At 39.5% G+C, this 21716-nt stretch overlaps 1 protein-coding gene across 1 annotated transcript in view; it reads right to left on the reverse strand.

The window, feature by feature from the left end:
* Window positions 1-3005: 3005 nt before the first annotated feature.
* CABIN1 (calcineurin binding protein 1) overlaps window positions 3006-21716 on the reverse strand; it is a 119455-nt gene continuing 100744 nt past the window's right edge. Inside the window, exons 33-36 of the mRNA XM_009893228.1 lie at window positions 19657-19948; window positions 6927-7091; window positions 4895-5121; window positions 3006-4399 (exon numbers count right to left, since the gene is read on the reverse strand). Of these exons, the coding sequence (XP_009891530.1) occupies window positions 4256-4399; window positions 4895-5121; window positions 6927-7091; window positions 19657-19948 (828 nt within the window). The 3' untranslated portion in view covers window positions 3006-4255. The remainder of the gene's footprint in view (window positions 4400-4894; window positions 5122-6926; window positions 7092-19656; window positions 19949-21716) is intronic.

Consider the following 21716-nt stretch of genomic DNA (forward strand, 5'->3'; position numbering starts at 1 on the left):
AGCTATGTACACGATGGATTTTTCAGCTTCATTGAAATGCCAACACCACTGCCAAAACCAGTGTCGAATTTAATGATGGTGTGATCCCACCTGGATGGTAAGACTTCGTCTATTCTCACCTGGCGCCCCTCTGTTTCCATTCAGTCCATTCTGCCTCCTAATCAGCTTCGGCTGCCATGCCTTCCTCATCTTTTCCTGGTCCCTTTCTCCCTGACCATATGGTGTTTATTTTGGCTGCAAAAGACATTAATTTCATTATTCATGAGGAAATCTCATTCTAATTAAAAAAACAAAACAAAAAACCCAACAAAAAATGAAGAGACAACAACTGACAAACCCTAATACATGATAAAATTAAGGAAGATACTGAGTATCTTCCCTGATTTGATATTTTGATTGTGGAATCAAACATTATTAGCTTTTTCTGAGAGAGTGGGCAGAAGCCATTAATGACAGCTGTGCCCCACAAAATTAATTCTTAGTAAAACACTAGTACTTGCCTCAGAGAGATAAATTCTTGATGGTCTTAAACTATATGTGGATTATATAATCCTTGTGCCAGGAAACAAAGTTGCATTAAACACAGCCGAATCCCAGTGCTATATGCATTAACAATGGTGATCAAGACACCCTACCATGTGTAAAAACAACGCCCAATAACAGCACAGAAAGCGTATCAACTATCCACAAATTACTCTCAACATCCGATTCAAAATAATTGCCATTTCCATTTGCTTTGGAACAAAAACGTTTTAGCTATTTGCCTGGAAGTCTTAACAGTTTGGCTTTTCAGTAGCCAAAAGGATTTGCTTTTTAATCAATTACTGGGGCGGGGGGGGGAGGGAAGTAAAAGCCTCCCCTCCACCCAACTTGGTCACAGACCTTACCTTTAAGTTTACTTTAGGCACCAGACATTGCTGTCCCTGTAGCTTCACGGGAAAAATATCAAACCAGAAAAATACAAAAGCAATACAGTTCAGCAGCTGCCATTTATTTGCCTGGCACGTTAGAAAGGCACCTCGAACACTGAGATTTCAGAACCGACAGTTACCCAGTAAATTCTGAAGACAGATGTTGTGTTTACATTTGATATGTAACTCTGAAAAGGGGGGAGTTGGCAAGTTGGACCTTTCCTACACTCAGACTTCTAGCTATTACAACTAGGATTAGACTGAAATCAAAGAAATTACTTCAAGTAAAGTAATAGCTAACTACAGTTTTACCTTAATGCTTTTTTTTTTCTTGAAAATTCCACAAAATTATATTGCCAGGCTTCAGACAATGCCATATTAAGTGAATACTTCTACTTGTAATGATTTGAAGTTCTTGCTCCAAGTACCTTCAGGGATGGTGATTCCGACAAACATTGTATGTAAACGCATCCAGTGGTCTTGACAACTTCACTCCAGAACATGGTTCCTTGAACTGAAGAACTACATAAACTATACTTACAGAGAGATGATTTCACACATATAGAAGAATGGCTCCTTTGGTGTAAATCAGCAGTAATACCCATTGCGGAAAACAGCTCACAGTTGAGCAATGCACTATTTAGTCATCAGCAGAGGGGCAGGATTAGAAGGTGGCCGCCTGTGTAGTTCTGTCTCAGTAACTTTTGAGCTTGAGAAAAACTCCCTGAGCTACCTGACAGCATAATGTGAATAAAAGATCATAGATTAAAAAAAAAGAAAAACAGGTAAGAGTTTTGAATATAGGATAAAACAAGTTGCACGGTTGTGTAGTCTGAAGATTAAAATGAGTTTAGAGCAGATCAGCAAAGTTCAGCTCTCTTTGCCAACAGGAACAGCTTTACTTACTGTTCTAGCTTTCTTTAACTAGGAAAAAATTAAATCCTTCTTAAAAAGCAGGACTAGAAGTCAAAAGAAAGCTCAAGATCAGGCATTTTAGCAAGCTCAGGGGGCAGGGAGGGGGAAGGCAAATGCCTAATGTCAAGTAATCCTTAAGAATAATAAAGGAAAATCACCATTTTCGGTGACTGAAATAAATTAAGAAAATCAAATGCTCTGTCTTCATACATCAAACCCATGCTAGAAGCACAGACCTAAAAATTTGAATGTGATCTTAAAGTTAGCCAGACATTTAAGAATACACATTAGCCAAAATGCCCACGTAATCTACTCTATTTGGATGAAAAAGCCCTATTTAGAAGTACATCCTTCAAGATACATTCCATTTCTCATAAGAAGCTGATTTCTTTTTTCCTGTGCAATCTTCTAAAAAAAAATAAAGATCACGCCTGGTTATCTAAAGGTAGCTTAGCCTACTACCAGTCAATGACTATACAGTATGCTATACACTGTATTTACAATAACTTATACCAAATTAAAGAGCAAACACTGAAAACATATTACTATTAAAAATACCCATTTGCTTTTACCATTCAGTTAACTTGATCTTTTTCACATCAGTTGCATCCAGCTCACCTATCACTTGTAGTAAGTGAACAAGTTACACAAACAGTTGCTAAGACAGATATGCACACTTGCTTACAAATTACATTTTGTTCAAAACAAATAACCCAGAATATGAGAATAAACTTAAAATACAAGGTTTGATGCTGCTTCTTTTTATCCAGGGTCCATTCACCATTGTTACAGTGAACGAGCGCGATCACTGTAATAATGGACAAAATGCTAATTTGTACGGCCAAATATTCCATGTGATCCCATTCACTATGTGTTGTCCACCCCTTATGTTGTTCATCAGTATTCAAAGATACTCAGATAGATGAAAAAGAATTCGGATCACATCTCAATGGGGAAGTGAACCCGCTGCAGGCAATCTTAGCACCACTGGCTGAGCCGCGTTCTGGGTCACACAGGACCAAACCCATCTGAAGAGCTCTGGCAGTATTCAGAAAAGGAATAGGCTTTCCCCATCCCCTTCCTCTACTGCCTTCTTATCCAAGAAATAAAAGGAAGAAGAGTAGTACATTTTACAGAACCATGGCACCTTGCCCTCTCAGACGAACAGAGACAACAGTACATTACAACTTTATTAGAAAAAAACAAAAGTTTATACAAAGCTCTGCATTTTACAGAAAACCACCTCCCCAAACACAAAGAAATCCGACATTGTAAGCTGTATGCATTTTCTTTTTTCATATACATACATATATATATGTACATACACATATATATGTGTGTGAGCTCACGCGTGTGTATATATAGTGTGACGGGGTTTTTTTGCATGGTTTGCATTCATTATTTTACAAAGTTAACATTTAGTAGAAAAAAAAAAAAGCATCTTTGTTACCATTATTTTCTCATATAAATAACTGTGAGCAGTCCCTCTGCAGATAGATAAAAAACACCTTTTCGTGTCATTCTGTAAAAAACAGACATTACTGAAATGGTATTGAAACCTTTCAAGCTTTTTTCAATACCACCATAAAAATATCATCTAGCCCCCAATTCAAAATGCTTGTCCAAGGCATTAGAAGAGAAAGGACTGTAAGACAATTCTGGAAAGATCAGTTCTTTAAGCCAACATTCAGGTAGATCGTTTTTGCTGGACCTCATACATTGGTGTGAAATGAGCACAAACAGGAGGCCAACCTCTCTGTCTCCCTGGAAAAGCTGGTTCTTTGTCGTTGTCACCGAGTCAAATTCCAACAAAGCGCCCAGCAGTGCTGAGCTGACACACTCTCAGCTCACCCTTCTCGCCCCGCAACAAAGCCACAGACTTTGTAGATGCAACTAAATCCTCTGCCAGCTCAGCATATTTTTCCTATTCTGTTCACCTTAAAAGGAGCTGTTGGACTAACCACTCTCGTGGCATGGCTAGAGAGACACTAGGTTGTTGAATTATTGGGAGAAAAACTTAACTAGTGGGGAAAATGGCAAAATGACAACTGAAAGGAAGAAAATGCTATTGAAAAGAGCTACTGGAGTGACTCCCAAGGCTCCGGTTTGAAGAAGCGGGAACAGTAGAGACGTGAATTGCAGCTCAAAACATCCTTGCATCTACTGAAATTAAAGGTGATAGCGTGGTCCAAATTAATTAACTGCCTGGTAAACAATCATTCTTTCCGTCAAGCACCATGATGGGGAGAATGGCGAAGATTTTGAAGGCAATACAAGTGGTAGTGGTGATAACAAAGTTAATGAAAGTGAAGACGACAATGATGCCAATTAAATGGAGAGTAATGCCAACGAAGATGTTTCGACTGCCAGAGATGCTGGCAACGAGAAGAATGGTTATATGGTTGGTGTTGATGATGGCCAGAATTCATTCATATGTCCATGTAGTCATCATCTTCATCAGTATCACTTTCCAGTGAGGACTCCTGGCTTGAGGTCTCTAAGATTTCCAAAGCTGGCTGACAAAGGCTCTCCTTCTTTACATTCGCTGCAGACTGAGCAGACAAAATAGCAGACTGATCCCAAAAAGAGAGAGAGAGAATATATTGCTAAATAGTCAGGATAAACCCATGATCACAGGGATAAAAGCCACTTGGTTGCTATTCCTTCACATTCAATAGCTCTCTTATTTCTATAAAAGATATGTCATCCTAACGTGAAACAACATAACATTTACTACTAGGCTTCCCCATCGTTCATATTCTGGTAGCTTCCACTAACCTAAGAATTGCAATGGCTCCACTAGCTTCCTCACCCATTCTTGTAATTCTTTCTAATTCCCTCAGAAAAGGGATAAGGACTAGGATAGCTATGATTTCACCCACAGCCAATACTTCATCAGTCCTTTAAAACAGCTTCTTCTGTTAACAGCTATCATCTTCCACTACTTGTTCTATCTCTGGTTATGAACTGGGGACAGGAACTGTTGCTCCTTTCATACAAGTATTTTATTGAGGGGAGAATTAAGATAAAAACAATAATCTAAAAAATTACTGTTTCCCTTTTATTACCTTTAATTTTTGCTTGGTCTCTTCTGAAATGCTGCCCTTTGGAGAAAGGAGGGTGGGAGTGGGTGGAGTGACAGTGATCTCAGGTGGAAATTTGGTGACAGATGAAGGTATGAAAAGCTTTGGCATGTTGGGCAGAATGCGAGTTTTTACTCGGGTGCCATCTGTCTTGTTCTGCTGACTTCCCAAAGTCTGTGAACTGGAGCTGAGTTCAGGCTTGGAACTGGAGGCTAAACAGAAAATAATAAGAAAAAACATGTCAGGAAGCTATATAGGGTTTCAGATGTCAAAGAAGAGGCAACAGTTCATCGTTAGACATACGGGTGGCTTAAAAGGCCTTTCTTCAAGCCTTGCTTTAATTAAGGTTCAGAAAAAGAAGAAGTGCCTCAAGATTCTATAATGACAACTGGAAACCAGTAATACTTAAAAAAACCCTTACTGGACAGCAGAAACTCAATCCGACCAAGCACGACAAGTGGCAATGTAGCACCGACCCATCTACATCTAGTTATAAGTCTACTACAAACACTATTTTCCCACTTGTTTCAGATGCAATCATCTTACCTTTGCATTCTCTAACGGCCTCTCCATTCTGTAATAAAGCTACTTCGCTTTACATATGAGTCTTAATTTTTCCCCACTATAGCATTGCCTCTTGAATTATTGAGATAGCAGCTCCTCAACAATTTAAGAAAAACATATGGTAACACCCGTCAAAATTTCCTCCTTACTCTCTTCAAATCCTGCCATAAAATCCTCCTTGGTGCGCTCATGCCACTGTCTCCCACATGAGTTTGCATCATTTCCACATCCTTCCCAAGTGTCCCAGCTTGTGGGCTTTACAATGCAAACTTGCTCAGACTGGGCTCGTCTCATGAAGTAAAGAGGAATCCACCCCTTCCCTAGGCACCATCATGTTACAAAATCATATATACACAACAATACCTCGTAGAAGACAATGCTTTCACATTAAAAACTGAGAATTTCTTAAGAGAGATTTCTTGATTTCTTACTAATGATGCTGCTTCATATGGAGTCAAAACTATTTTTTTTTAAAGTTACATGAATGAAAACACGAGAGGGTCTCAGACTGGTAATAATGACAGGTGTTCATATACGTTTTTGCAGTTTGAGTCTTGTCAAATCCACCTCGTGCAGATTTCTAGAACTGACATGGCCGCTTAAACACAGCAAAATAAAATTCCAGCTTCCTGATGCTATCCTGAAAAACAACCAGCAGTAGAACTGACTACCAAGGGATGTAAAATGGAATTGTGTGTTCTCAACTGTACACAAGAATGTAAAGAACTGCCACAACAGATGAGGCATGGCTTCCCATCAGGATCAGCGGCCCATCTCCAGGGGCAGCCAATCATTTCAGAGCAGAGTACCAGAAATGTTGCAGTAACCAGACACAGGATAATCTGCCTCTCTCAAATAAGGAAAAACAAGATAGCCCAAACATGAATATCTAGATTATGCCCTCCTGAAATACCAGTTTCACATTTTTCAATTAAAACACCAACTCCTACTTCTCTTGGGAAGAGGGCAGAGGAGGGATAGAAAGCATTAACTGCTGTAATGCTGTTTTTTATGTTTACACAGACTGAGTGAGTCAGCTTTTGTGAAAAATTGTTTCCTTCTGCTAAATATTCCAATAGCATAATCCAAAGAGTTGTCATATTGCCCCATATAAGATTTCACCTAAAAGAAGAATTCTGCTTTAAAGGATGCACAAACTATATAGCATGATAGCCTGGTACTGGGAGGGTTTTTATTTGGCTTTGCTGCTGTGGTATTTAGCATGTGAGTCATGCACCAAAAAGAATAACCATTAAGGGACGACAAGGCAGTTTCCCAGGAAGCTGGGACGTTGCCAGGAATGCCTCTAAACTCGGGAATACTTGACTGGAAGGCAGGCAGAGAAACTGAGGAATATGAATCGCAACTACCCAATCAATTAATCAACCCCTACAGACTGGTCTGCAGCTAACCACCTGTTTTCAGAATTCTTTGAAGCACAGAAAGCTCCTACCTTGGGTACAAACATGTCCTGAATTTGTGCTGGTCACCGATTCCACTTGCCAGCAAACAGGCTCTGGCGATGGTGCAACAGTGGCCATTTTCATCTGCTGACAAAGCCGTGACTCCTGTTGCTGAAATCCAAGCCCCTCCAAAGGCACTTCAAGCTCTTCTTCCTCTTTAGTAATGAAATATAATTAACAGATTAAGAGACATCCTGATCTCTCTCCTAAGCCTCAATCCTTTTGCTGTCTAACCAACTGGCAGATTTTTTTTTTAACCCTTGCTCTATTTCTAACCCGTAACATGACTGAGTGAAATTAAATATTGGCAAGCTAAGATGGCAATACCAACTTTTGCATACTTGGTGCCATCAATTCAAGCTCTTAAGAAAAGTAAACATCATCTAAAAAGCAAAAGAATAATTCTTGTGTATGACATTTTGTTATCTCTGCACATCTGCAAAAAAAATACATGCCACTGGCCATTCTCCTTTGGAGTTGTGAGGGTGGAGACACCTGCCACACACGCAGAGCAAAATCCATCACCCTTAATGAGGAGCCAGCTGTGATCGATGGGTCCCTCTCTGGTCCGCAACCACAGGTACATGCTACACCGAAGTGCAGCTTACTGGTAAGTAAGATTAATTACTGTGAACATCAGTAACAGGGCCAAATCTGTTTTTTATGAAACCAGTATCAAGTTATACTAAATGCCCACTTTTTACTGATATGTCCACCGTACCTCTATAAATACATTAGTCTAAAATTCTCACCTTCTGCTATTCCAGAATTTGTGATACTTATAACTCAGAATCCATGTATGTGTGTGTACAATCTCTTTATTATGTAACCAGCTGTATCTGCTTTTAAATTAATGCAGTGTTAAAACCAGTTTTCTTACACAATGAGCTGCATATTGTACATAGGAGTAATTTTCACTGAATTACAGAGTTAATGGTGCCCTTTCTGGGAAGGGTAGCCTGAAACAGCAGCAAGCCTTTCAAGGCTACGGACACACAAACAAGCTCTTATTCTCTGATAAAAATGAAGATATCCTTCAGAAACAAAGGGCTGTCTGGTCTAATTTGAATCACCTTATATTTACACAGGCTAAGGTGTGCACAGGCAGCTACCACAGACCAGCAGATGCAATGTATATTCACAGGCTAACATGCTCTAAAATTCTTTATATGTCCATGCCCTAAATTACTTTAGGATTTTGACAGTACGACATCTTAAAAAGGAATATATATTTCAATTTTTCCTCATTGGAAACATACTCCCACCCCCTCAAGTGTTGAAGACACTTCTCTGTCTTCACCAAAGTAGGTAAGAACTTGGAATTTACTATGGTAATGTTCTCCTGTACAAGAGTTCTCCTTGCAGAAAATGCTTAAGACAACATTACAGCTTAACAGCTTAGTAAAACTCAGATCAATGCAGCTCGAAAGATGCACCTTTTTTAATGAACTAGATTTTTCTAGGGTTCTTGAATAATTTGTACAAAAAAAGGCTTACCAAAGCAGGCCGCGAGTTCTTTCATCCACTAATTTTCACTGGTAAAGAAAAGAACCCATCATCTAAACTTGTAGCTGATAGCCAATATAAGCCTTAGGATAAATGAGTTTGCTTGTAGAGAATTCTCCAATAGTTCCCGAAAAGGAAAGGTCGCACACTACAGCACAAATCACAGGCAGCTTCTGTTCTGTGATGTTCCACTCACTAGCAAGCACAAAATGGAAAGGTCTAACGCAGAAGAATGCAGTTCTCATTCTCAGCACTCTCTTGCACATTTCTCTATGGATACTTCAAAATACAGCATTGGAAGTAGGAAAATAATAGTTGCATCTATACATGTATTAATAGACCAAATCAGCTTCAAAACAACACACAAGGAAGTACTTAACTACAGGAATCTTGACTAGGAAAATCATAATTCATTGTTTCCCTGTTTAAGCAGCAGAGGATAGCTGAAGGACCATTTGCTGTATTTGCCTGCCCTTTACAGCAGATGCACGTATGGTTTAACCACACGCTGACAAACTACAAGAGACTCTACGAAGAAGGATCAGTCCCAGTGTGGCCTGAAGCCAGCATATACATATCCCATTACACTGCTAGCGTCTGAGGATCAGCTGCAGTCTAAACCCAGAAGACTCCCACACTGAAATGGCTACAAGACACTTGATCAAAAGATAAAAAGAAACATTACATCAAGATTTGACGAAAAGCAAGCTGGAAATGATGATTTCAGAAGATTACCCTACAAGACAGCTAAGAAGTCAACTCAAACTTACTCCAACACTTCAAACTCAGTCTTAAGCATCTAGGGTAAGTACTAACAGAATCTTTTTTATCCACTTATTAACCGAGAACGCAAAACCAGTAATTAATTTAGCAGATACAATACTACATACAAATAAACTGCAAATCCTACTGCCTCAACTATACTGCTAACTGAGAACAGTTTTGTATGTACTCAACTGCTAAATTACATTAGGGACGTATTAGTTCACCATTCAGAATAAGAGCTCTGATTTGCATTATTGTTTAATGACAAAACTCTACCTCTTGTGCTGATTATAATCTTTGTTTAATTATAAGATATATCATTGCTTAAGCTGATTTGCTGTGCTTTATTTTAACTAAATTATGCCCCACTGACAAAAGCTCTTTTGAGCAGCCTATTTCTAGGAAGATGCTACAAGACTGCTATCAGCCTATGTTCTTTTATGAGCAATCATCATACTCATAAGCATCTCCAGCTTCTATATCATATTTGGGTTTGTTAATTTTAAAGATCCTGTTTTATAGTGTAGTAAAATTAGATTTAAGTTGAATAAAATTATGTGTCAGCCCTTTTTCATGCACAAGTGAATGGATATGAAAGGGCAGGAGCCTGGCACACTAAGTGTGTATTTCTATCACTGCACTTCTGGAAACAACACTTGTTAATATTCTATTAGGCTGCGTCTTTCGGTACAGGAGAAATCAAGCACCACTGTCTGTTAATCAATCCCTTGCTGTCAGAGGTGTTAAATACACAGTGACTGAATTCTGTTCCCTGATTGGGTCATACACTTTATTATTTTAGGACTGTGCAATTTTTATGTTTGTTTGTTTGTTTTTTTTTAATATTCACTTGAGCGGGATTATTTCTAAGTTAAAAATAAAGTTAATGAACAAAATATTTTTAAAAAATTCTTGAAAATGACAAGAACCAGTTGTTTCAGGTATATGTATCACAATTTAAACTATTTATACTTTAATATAGTGCACAGATATTTATTATATCTTTTTTCATTACAGACAAAAAAGGCAAAAGAGAGAAGGATAATCAGAAGAAACACACAGTTGGATCTCCTATTATTTGTCTAAACCAGATTTCTGAAGAGATTATCTTGATATTTGACTTGTGGAAGATGCTGTTATAGCCCTGAACATAATGTCCTAGTTTTTCTAATAAAAACTTTCCCCGGGGAGGTAAAGACTCCACTAACTCATGAGCCACAATATTCTGCACAAGTGCAAGAGCACAAGAATATAAGTACAGCACATTCTGAAGGTGTTCAGAAGCTCAGATTTAATATCAGCTAACAAATCTTTTGGTAAAACCCAGTACTTGTACTGTCCTGGCAGGTTTTCAAACATTAGCTCTAGAAACCCAGTTTAAAATAAAATCAGTTTCTGAAGACGTAATATGCAATAGTCATCTCCAGGCTGAAGACGGGACAGGTACTGTACTCTGGAGATCCATTTAGCACACTCATCTTACAACACAACACACAAAAATTAAGCATGTATTAAACCCCACAGATTTGCAATGCATATTGTTATTTATATTGAAAAGTTCGTCTCCAATTGAGCTGAATTACAAGTATTTTTTTTAAGCCTTCCCTTTCCCAACAACTGTCTAAACACATATAAAATAGTATACGCATAGAAAGAGGGACATCATACCTTTCAACATCTCCCTGCTTTAGTGAGGAAGAAACAAGCTGAAAACAATTCAATGCAACAACCTACTCCAGCTTTCCTCTCCAACCTCTTTCCACTTGTTGCCAGGGTAACCAGTGTTTGCAGATGCCTATAGCGGGCGCCTGGGTTCATGACTTCATCACAGTTAATATTCTCTCTCTCGGTCTCTCTTTATACAGAGAATACACTGTATACATATATCCACACACTATAAACATACAGATTATACAACTCCTGCAACGGTTTTTATACTGAGACAATTTACTTCGCTATTCTTATGTGTATAAAATTAAAAATAACACCGTAAAAAATATTCACTTGGAAATTTGCAGATGTGGAGAAAGTTTAAAAGCCGTAGTACTGTAACCAGTAAACAGCTGCTCCGGTCTCTCTGCACTGCACTGCACACTTAATCATTTGATTTCATCATGCTCTCAGGAATAAGGCATTAACATTACAGTGTTATAAAACATTTTATGTGGAATTTCAAAAAAATCCTTTAAGTCATGCACTAAACCTATTACATGACAACTGAAAGACAAGCCCAGAAAATGTGACTAGCATCTGGAAAAAAATGTTTTCCAGTTTCTGATGGAGGGAGTTTGAAGTATTATAGCACAGATGTTACAGGATACAAGCAACTTACAGTGCACGCACAAAACATCGTTTCATTACAGGAAAAAGGAAGGAGCTGAGCTTTGAACTCCAGGACAGAATACTAACATGATTTCAAAAGCAAATGCTTGGAGAAATGAACAGACAACAGCTTCAAGTGCTTAAATAAAGCACTTGCACCACTTGCCTTCATCCCTCTGCAAAACACCTTCCCCGGCATTTCTGTGTGTGAAGATAAAAAAAACCCTGAAAATACATTACTACAATTTAGCAAATCTGTACTACCTCACCTTCCAACAACTTCAAAAGAGTAAAGATTGAATTCTGTGTGCCTACAGACAGTAGGAAATCCTTATTTTACTAGTCCCAGTAACAACTGGTTTACTTTGTATTTTAATGGCCACCACAGCACGTGTAATTATTCACAGCCTGTTACTCATTTACAAGGTAGACTTTTTTTCATGGTGATGGAAATGGGTCTGATCCTTTGCTCCCTGACACAGTGGAGTAAATATCTTACCACGTTTCCAAAGAACGGTGCTAATGCGAAAACAGTTTTCTGTATTCCATTTGCCGCGCCCTCCAGCGTGCTGGGAATTAATACAGCTTTTTTCCCCATACAGCAGTTGCAAAGCCCATGGAAAGGTTGAATTTGAAGGAGCTCAGAGTTTCCTCATACGCTGTGCTACTAAGTCAACGGAAAGACTGCACTGGAACACAGGTTGGTTCAGCTGAACACAGTTTGGTTAAGGACGCTGACCTACAGAAATAAGGGGGGCATCAGCCCTCAAACTGTATCTGCCATGAGGTACACCACCACAGGCAGGCAGTGCGACTACACAGTTCATCCCAGGATGCGGTAGGTATACTTGGTAGCCTTTCCTTATGCATTTTCTTTCTCTAAATTCATTCCAAATATCCTGCTGTGAAATTCATTTCTAAAAATCCACTACCAAGTCATAGTTGTAGAAATAAGTATTTGACTTGAAATGCCAAATTCAGGAAATTACATTCAAAGCTGACACACAAAGCCATGTGTTAAAAATTAAGCGTCAGAGTAATTTTGGAAGCGAAAAGCTGCAGAACACAAGTTCTATTGCCCCCTGAAATGAAAGATATTCAAGCAGTCTGGTGAACAGAAGTTCGTGCAGTAATAGCGTGGCGTAGTGCTATATTTATCGCTAGGGTCCTGAACAGAGAGGCTACTGTTATATATTATAGGAGACATACCCCAAAACGCTTCCTAAGGCCGAGGTCAGCTGTCACAGAACAACATTAATGCCACTAAAACTTAAAACAGGTGGCTGCTCTGAAAGCGCGTTCTGGAAGTAGTCCCTGGCCCGTACTAACTCTCAAGCTACCAGGTCCCTGTACTGGTCACACTGGAGCCAGTCTAACAGCAGAGACAGTCGAGCTCCCCTGTCCAAAACAATTTCCTGCCACTACCAAGTTTCCTACAGGTGCAGAAAGCTGGCATGCATGTTGGTAAAGAAAAGCCCTGAAATTCAATACTAACTTCCTCTCTCTCATTTTAAAACGAAACAAAACCTCAATAAAAAAAAAACGGGTCTAGATCAAAAAGACGAGACAACAGTTTGATATTCAACTACCTGAACTTTCAAATAGCATTATAAAAGTACAGCTAATTGATATTTGTTTTATTATCTGACTCAGCAAGCACACATCATTTGGAGAGCATCACATAGTAGCACCTGTGGATAGTAACAGTCACTCATTTGCAGTCTACTGCTTCTGAATTTTATGGACTAGCTATCTACTGAAAGCTGCAAGACCTTTCCTCCTCTGTCAGGGTTTCATCCCTCTTTGGCCTGACAGCCAGCTAAGCACAACGCAAATTAGCAAATGCAGCTGTCAGAAAAACTCTTAAAAGAATATAACGAAACCCCCCAATTTTCAAAGAACTTTGTAAGTAACGTAATACGTGTGCAGTAGGCTTACAACCAGGTCTCTTCAGCCTTCGTGTGTGCAGGAATATATGTAAATTTTATGCTGCTGGCGGTAATCTCAAACTAGTGAAACCAAAACATATTGTAACAATATAGCATCATTACCATGTTCTTTTACAAAAGGTCTCCAAGACAATGTGTTCCATTAGTGTAAGATATCCAGAGGCCAGTGACTCCCTGGGATTTTCGGGGCGATGTAAGGGTGCATGAGGCTAGAGAGCCTCTTGGACCACAAACCTGCCCAGACTGCACTAAACCCCTGGCTACGTACCGTCACCTCAGAGCCCACAGCTGGGAAGCTGCCACTGCCGTCCTATTTTTCCTCACTGATCTAGACTAGGTACATAAAGACAACGACAGTTTTAATTTCAAAGGATTTTCTCCACAGTGTTGGATTGAATAAATAAAACTTAAGAAACTTGAAGGGTAAAGATCTGAAATAGACATTAAGTGTACTGAAAAACTCTTCTGGAATGAATTTGTTGTGATAGCAAAGCAAATCAGTGTACTTCCAAAGGCAAGAGGAAAAGACAGGAGTGACTGGTACTGTCTAAGCACTAGGCAAAAAGGAATTAAGTCATTCACAAATAGGAACCCCCCTGCTGACATTCAGCAGAGAAGTTGTTTACAGAGTGCACCCATTGTGAAAAACAAAAAGTGTCATGAAAAGCAAGGATCAGACATGGGGAAGTGAGAATACCAATGCCAAGGAGGCTGAAGCAGCAAGAGATCAGAGAGAGGGAATGCAGAGGCAGCTGAAGGCAGCCCGGTTGACTTCGGTTAGTGACTTTGCAGTCACTAACAGGTGGATAGCAGCTTCTACCCTAGGATGGAACAGAAGGCGTGGGGTTACAAGTATTTAAAGAAGAGTTTTTAAAGCGTTGGAGGAATTCAGCCTGGGGAACTGAGGAAGACAGCTGCCAAAAACCAGGATAAGTCAACATGGGAAATGAAGGAGAAAGTAATGAAAGTAAGTTGCATGCAAGTGACACAAGAAAACAGTAGAAGAATGTGGTTATCTGGGATATGGAAAAGGCTGAAGTACTCGACTCGATTCCCAGGGAGGTGGTGGATTTGCCATCCCTGGAGGTGTTTAAAAAAAGGGTAGATGTGGTACTTGGGGACACGGTTTAGAAGTGGATTTGTCAGGTTAGGTTAATGGTTGGACTTGATGATCTTAAAGGTCCCTTCCAACCTCAACAATTCTATGATTCTATGACTTTTTTCCCTTAGTCTTCACTGGCAAGGGCTCTAGCCGCACCGCCCAAGGCACAGAAGGCAAAGGCACGGACTGAGAGAATGAAGAACTGGCCGCTGTAAGAGAAGACCAGGTCTGAGAGATCAAGTCTGAGACCATCTGAGGAACCTGAAGTCCACGGGACCTGATGAGATGCATCCGCAAGTCCTGAGGGCACTGGTGGATGAAGCTGTCAAGCCACTGTCCATCATATCTGAGAAGTCACGGCAGTCCAGTGAAGTTCCCGCTGACTGGAAAAGGGAAACATAATCCCTATTTTTAAAAAGGAAAAAAAGGAAGACCCTGGGAACTACAGGCCAGTCAGTCTCACCTCTGTGCCCAGCAAGATCATTTCCTCCTGGAAAATCTGCTAAAGCACATGGAAAATAAGGAGGTGATTGGTGAGAGCCAACATGGCTTCACTAAGGGCAAATTGTGTCTGACAAATTTGGTGGCCTTCTACGATGGCGTTACAGTGTTAGTGGATAAGGGAAGAGCAACTGACATCATCTACGTGGACTTGTGCAAGGCATTTCACACTGTCCCACAGGACAGTGCGTGCTCCCTCAGCGAGTTTGCTGATGACACCAAGCTGTGTGGCACAGTCAACACGCTGGAGGGAAGTCATCCAGAGGGACCTGGACAGGCATGAGAAGTAGGCCAGTGCAAACCTCATGAAGTTCAACCAGGCCAAGTGCAAGGTCCTGCACGTGGGCCAGGGAAATCCCAAGCACAAATCCAGGCTGGGTGAAGAAAGGATTGAGAGCTGCCCTGAGGAGAAGGACTCGGTGGTGTTGGCTGATGAGAAGCTCAACATGAGCCGGCAATGCACGCTCCAATGGCCCTTCCAACCCAAACCCTTCTACGATTCTGTAACACATACATTTAAGAGACAGCCCTCATGCCAGGTAACTGCAATATGAAGAAGGATCCCATTGAGGCCATGGATCCTTGGCCAGCTTACCCTTTTCCGTGTTTCAGCTTTTTTTGAGCCATTGGTTGAGAACAATTCTGTGCTCTACAGCACGATTTTAAATTCGGCAGAAAAAGCAAGACAGGAAACTGATTGCAATTAAGAGGGTTGAATGTTATTACTTCTGGTCATTTAAAAAGTACCTGCAAGTTTGAATTGAACTCCATAGTTAAAATAAGGTGTGGCCAACACAGCCAAATACTTTGGCCATTTTGCATAAGCAGAAAGTATTCAGTACACTGAATTACAGTCTCTTAAAATCCATGTTTTGTCTTTAGAAATTTACGACAAGCAAACTCAGAAGACACTGATATCAGCATGTGGCTAAACTCAACTAAAGTTGACAACCTATAATCTCCATTATTTCCCTCAGATAGAAACAGGGATTGTGGGTGTCCACTGATCTCGGGATATCTAGAAACTGTGCAGAATCAAGGTGAACCCTTGTGCCATGCACTGTTTTAATACGAAGACAGATTCTGTCAATGGAAAATTATAGAGCTGACATTCTTTGCAGTATTTCCCTCTCCCTTACGTAAATTACCTCAGTCTTCTGAGAACTCAGCATCAACCTAAGGTCACATATCAGTTGTTAAAATAAACTACGCCACAGACTTCTGGACAAAGATGCTCTTTACACCTAAAAGTACTCTTACGACTGAGAGACAGTTAAAAGCCTATAGGATGAACCGCCATATTACAAGATCATTACTGAATTCTTAGGACTTATCATTTCATAACCCTCTTTATTTCAAACATCTGTCTTTTAGGAAGTCTGCTGCTGCCTGCACACACTCAAACAATTTAACTTCATTGCTCACTGTTACAATAGTGCTACTTACCTTTCTACACAATGGTCCTCACTTGCATTTATGTGTTGTGCTTCTGAAAGTCCAAAAGTTCTACAGGTTGAAATACACTTACACCTCGACTTGCCCTCTTGTGCCTAAGTAACAAACATCTGAAATTACAGCAGGATATTCACACAGCTTATGGAGAGCAACTTCCCTGCACCGTACAGAAACAATTGTCTTCCTCAGCTCTGAATTTCTAAGTTTGGACAGCTACGTCATGACCTTCTTGTTTTTATACTGAAATGCTTAGGCCTCAAATGGATATAAATGTAATGGGGGCGGGGGAGTATTAGTCTTCTACTCTGATTTTATATTCCAATTTGGTGAATAGCTGGCACTAAGCAAAACACATAACTTTAATTCCAAGTATAAAAACCTTCTCTTGGTATCAAAACTCAGACGTGAACGCTTTCCTGTTCATTCCTTATAAAAATCATTATTAGACTAAGGACAGCAAAGAAGAAGAAAATGTCAAGATTTTTTCAGCAATTTAGAATGGTATAATACTGGAATAGTGTGACAGGCTGGGGAGGGTTTGTCTTAATTGTCCTATTTTAGTTTCCCCAGAGAAAATTTTAGGCTGAGCCACAAAGGCTAATAGTCCTATGTACATTTATGCCTAAACATAGGGAGCTCTCACGCTATCATCACTTTGCTGCTGGACTTCATCACACTGTATTCCGGACCAGTTAGTCACTTACTACATAGAATCTCACTAAAATATTTACCCAAGAAATGAGTGGCATAGCATCGACGTTGCTTGGAAAGCCATTCCTTTTTCTGGGTGAAGTCACAGAAAATGATAGCAGCTAATACTCTCTGATGTGGAATACTTTCACTGGAACAAATAGATACAGGAGGAGGTGACAAGAAACAGAAAAGATGAAAACAGACTACTCTAAAGATGGGAGGAGTTTTTACAGAAACAGAGCTAATGGGAAGCAGATGAAAAAGCATTATAACAGAATTATTTATAATTCTTTTTAGAGGAGGTGGATGCAGAGGTAGGAGAATTAAAAATAAAAGAAAAAGAAAGGACACAGCAGTAATTGGTGTCTCTCGCAGCTAGAGAAATGACCTGTCAGGTAGGTCTGAGAGCCAGAAAGCCAGATACAACGCATGCATTCAGCACTGGAATGAGAGCTCTGCAAAGAGAGCCTCTTGATCTTCAGACACAGTTTCAGGGGTGTAATTCTGGCAGCTAACCCTTCCATCTCCCTCAACCAAGATGATGTATAGAAAGCATGAAAAGAAGAAAGAACAATATGTAACTTTACAACCCTAACAAAGCCTAGGAAGTCAAAAGATTAAAATAAATGTTCCAATCACAGCAATGTGGCCTGGAAAATTGCAGAGAGGAAAGCACGTCAGAATTACTTGCGAGTTTTGTTTGAAGAATGTGTGAGTTCTTATCTGCATTGTCATTCTTACCAGTCTCCTTAGCAAGTGTACAGCAACTTCACAGAGGATTAATTTTTTTTCTCCCTTGTTGTCTAGGCACAAACCTGAATTACTCCCCGTTGAACAAGCCTGCCAAGATCTTAGGACCATGCAACTCCATTCTTTAGCTTCATAAGGACAATAACAAACATGGTTTACACAATGACTAAGCCATTCCTTCCTTATAATTCCCCTTTTCTTTCTTCTCCTCCCAAGACAATCTCCCCCTAGATTTGTGAAAAAAGAAAACTAGACGATAATAATGCAACTGCTAATATTACACGTTAAATTTCAATTTTGTCCTATACTTGGAGATTAGCAAATTGGGAAAACTGGTTTCTCCCTAATTTTCTCTTCATTGCTGATGAATTCAGAAGATTATATGCACTCAAATGCCAAGGCTGATTACAGATGGAAAGAAATGAAATACCAGAAAATACGAGATCAAAATTCAGAAAGTCACACCACCAGATTAACAAAATATCGAGACTATACTATTTCCACCGTATCCTCATCTGTCACTGTGCACAATATCTGTATCTACGTGGTTCATTCATAATGTTATCTGGGCTCCCGCTAATTTGTCTATGGCATTTTGTGAGTAGTGTCAGGGCCGGAGCTCATTCATAGACAGAGTGAGCAAAAGCAGCAGCTGCTGCTTTTTCAGACAGTGTTCCTGCTAAGGTTGCAAAAAAGCACAGGCTGTGGCAGGTGCTCTGCCACCGTAACAAGCGCAGTGTCCCACAAAGAAGCACAACCATCTCTTACGGACACCCAAGACAAGTTTGAAATTGGGTCTAATCCTTCTTCACTCCCCAAAGTGGATCAGTACTGCTTGCACAGTGATTTTGACTACTGCTAACAAGCCAGCCTGCCATGACAGCAGGAAACAAAAAGACAGCATTCTCATTTAATTCTTTCCTCATCGAGACAAACTGCATAGACCACGTACATAACACAGTCCTAAACAAATCACATGACCGTGCAATAGAATAAGTAACATTTGTTCTGTTTCTTCAATCCTTTTCTGTACTGTAAGCTTGCACATAACAATACCAGGGCTACAAATAATATATTCCCAACACTCCTGTCCCGCCAGATGCTTCTTTTCTCAAATGCGAAAAGTAATAGTGACGATACGCTAACTTTATGAACCATGTAGAAGCTTAGTATTTTCACAGTGTTATGTATCTCCACACACACATACAGGGCACTGACAGCTATGCATCTTATTATGTTAATCAGACACTTGTAAGTCAGATGTAGGCTATCCACCAGTTTATTTCAATTGCAATCGCATCTTATTTAAAGATTTAAGGTATTTTAAAGAACTAGAGCCTTACCTCTTTGAAAAAAATAAAACAAATGTTTTTATGCTACTAGAGACTTAAATTCTCTATTTAAAACATATGAATATTTTTAGGCTGCTATTCCATGATTTCATGTGCAAGTTACATAGACGGTGGTCACTCTTTTGATCTATCCTAGTAATTAAAATATTATTAATTACATAGATGTGCCCAACTCAGGACCAAAACAAAATCTGTTTGTGTAGCCTTTTGAATGGGTCTAGTGATCAGAAAATGGACCAGAAGCAGAACTCAGGCACTGACTCACCACGTGGCCTTGGCAAACTGATCAGAGAGGGCCAGAGTGTTGTGTCTCCCTGAGACTTACCATGGGCGAGATCACTCATGCTGGGAGCAGTCTCTGCATTTTGACTCCGGAGATGCTCAGGGTCCCTCTGTGACTCCTGAGATGGAGGTACTGAAGATGCTGAGGAGGAGGAGGATGAAGAGGAGGAGGCTGGTTTGGACTTGGAATGCAGATCGTTCAGTCTCAGGAGATTTTCAGGAGTCACAGTGTCTGGATTCACCGGGGTAGGATGCAGTGTGGCTGGCGTCACTGGGAAGAAGCTCTCTCTGTTGTCTTTTGTATGCTTTGGGGTTGTGGGTGTTTCTCCTGTGGACTACATATGACAAAAAAGGGCAGGAAGAGACAGTGAGAAAATACAGGCCAGTAATTCTGCATATGCTACCTGCTTCAGTGACAACTGCAGGCAGTACAACTTTTTGGAGACAGAAAACACTCTCCCCAAAGCAAATATAAAAATCAATCACATTATGAAGATATTTTTGTCCTTTACAGATTATTTTTCTGTCTATTTATCAAACTAGCACTTGAACATTTCTTCATATTCATATTTACAATGCTTTATGTAACAAATCCCTCACAACATAACATACTTTTCGGAAGTCCATTATTAAGTATGAATTACAAACCCTTGTGAGCAGACACGCTTCTTTAATTTAAAACTATGTTGACAAACCCTTGACCTGAACAAACAGATTTGCAATGCTTTAAGATAATTTTCAAATTATTAAAATAAATTATTCTTTGTGAATGATGTGAGAAGAAATAGAGAAAGCAGAAAAATGTATTTGCTTGCAAAATAAGTGATCAGCCTAACCCCAAATCATAAATTTCCAATAACCGCAGAACTGAGTAGCATTGGTGTGTGACTTGGAACAATGCTCTGGAAGATCCGTTGCCTTTGCAGAAGGAACAGTGGCAGTAAGAGTGATGCTCTTCTCCAAAGCCAGAGGTAAGAATTTAATGCAGTGTTGTTAATTATGTAGACAGAAGGTAGAAGGGGGACATAAATTCACCAAAGAAGGGAACAAAAGTACCCATAAAATGAGTATCTTCTCTATAATTTTTATCAGCAATCACATAAAGTATTCTCGCCGGTGAGGCCACAGAATGCATTTATTTCATGCTCTTTACAATCTTCATTTAATGGAGACTTATTGGACCGTAAAAGATACAGTTGAATGGAATCCTCAACTGTTTAATTGTCTGTCTCCTACCTCTACCTATCATACCTCTACCATGAAGGAAAAACCCATTTTAACCATGGTGATAGCGTATGAGTGTTTGAAACAGAAATAAAGAGTTTTGCTGTCAAATGTAAAATCAAATTGGGCCCCAATGTCCCAGATAACCAAAGATTTATTACAATGCCAGAAAAGTCAGCAGAATTTCACTTAGAGAACAGAGTAAGTTTCAGCTGGAGAAATTACGTGTTTAAAATTCAAAGGTGGAAAGCACACTAGTACTTTTTTTTTTTTTTAAAAATAATTGGTGGAATGTATTTTTAAAGTTCCTGAACTTGATTAATCAATCTCTAAAAAGCATACGATTAACACCTGCCAGATTCTATGTGCACACAAAAAATAAAGTATAGCAGCTATATTGATAACAATTACCATATTGGATTAAAAAAATGTCTATTCTGCTTCTGAAAGCAGCAAGTTTCTGATGTTTAAAGCATCAGTTCCAAAACTGAAGGTCCCAAGATGCACACAATGGGATCACAACCTGAGGGAAATTAAACTGCAGAAGAAAGCCTTAAGCCAGAAGTGAGATCACTAGAGGAAATGTTTTTAGCTGTGATTTCGAGGGAAAACCTTCACACCCATGCACTTCATTAACTTACATAATACATTATGCAGAACCTGAAATTTCTGTGCTTGTATTGTATCCAAAATTTTTTCAGCAGAAATACATGAAGGTACTACTAGTTAGGTACATATTTGTTAAAAATATATCTGCACCTCAAACTGTATTTCTATAAAAATGCACAGCTATTTCCATAGACAGAAAGAAGACATTTGGAAACTAACTCGGCAGTATTTAGATGGTACTCAGAAGAAAAATGATTAGTGAGAGAAACA

The sequence above is a fragment of the Charadrius vociferus genome, unplaced genomic scaffold, assembly GCF_000708025.1.
Source record: "Charadrius vociferus isolate BGI_N301 unplaced genomic scaffold, ASM70802v2 scaffold999, whole genome shotgun sequence".
Taxonomy (NCBI): Eukaryota; Metazoa; Chordata; class Aves; order Charadriiformes; family Charadriidae; genus Charadrius; species Charadrius vociferus.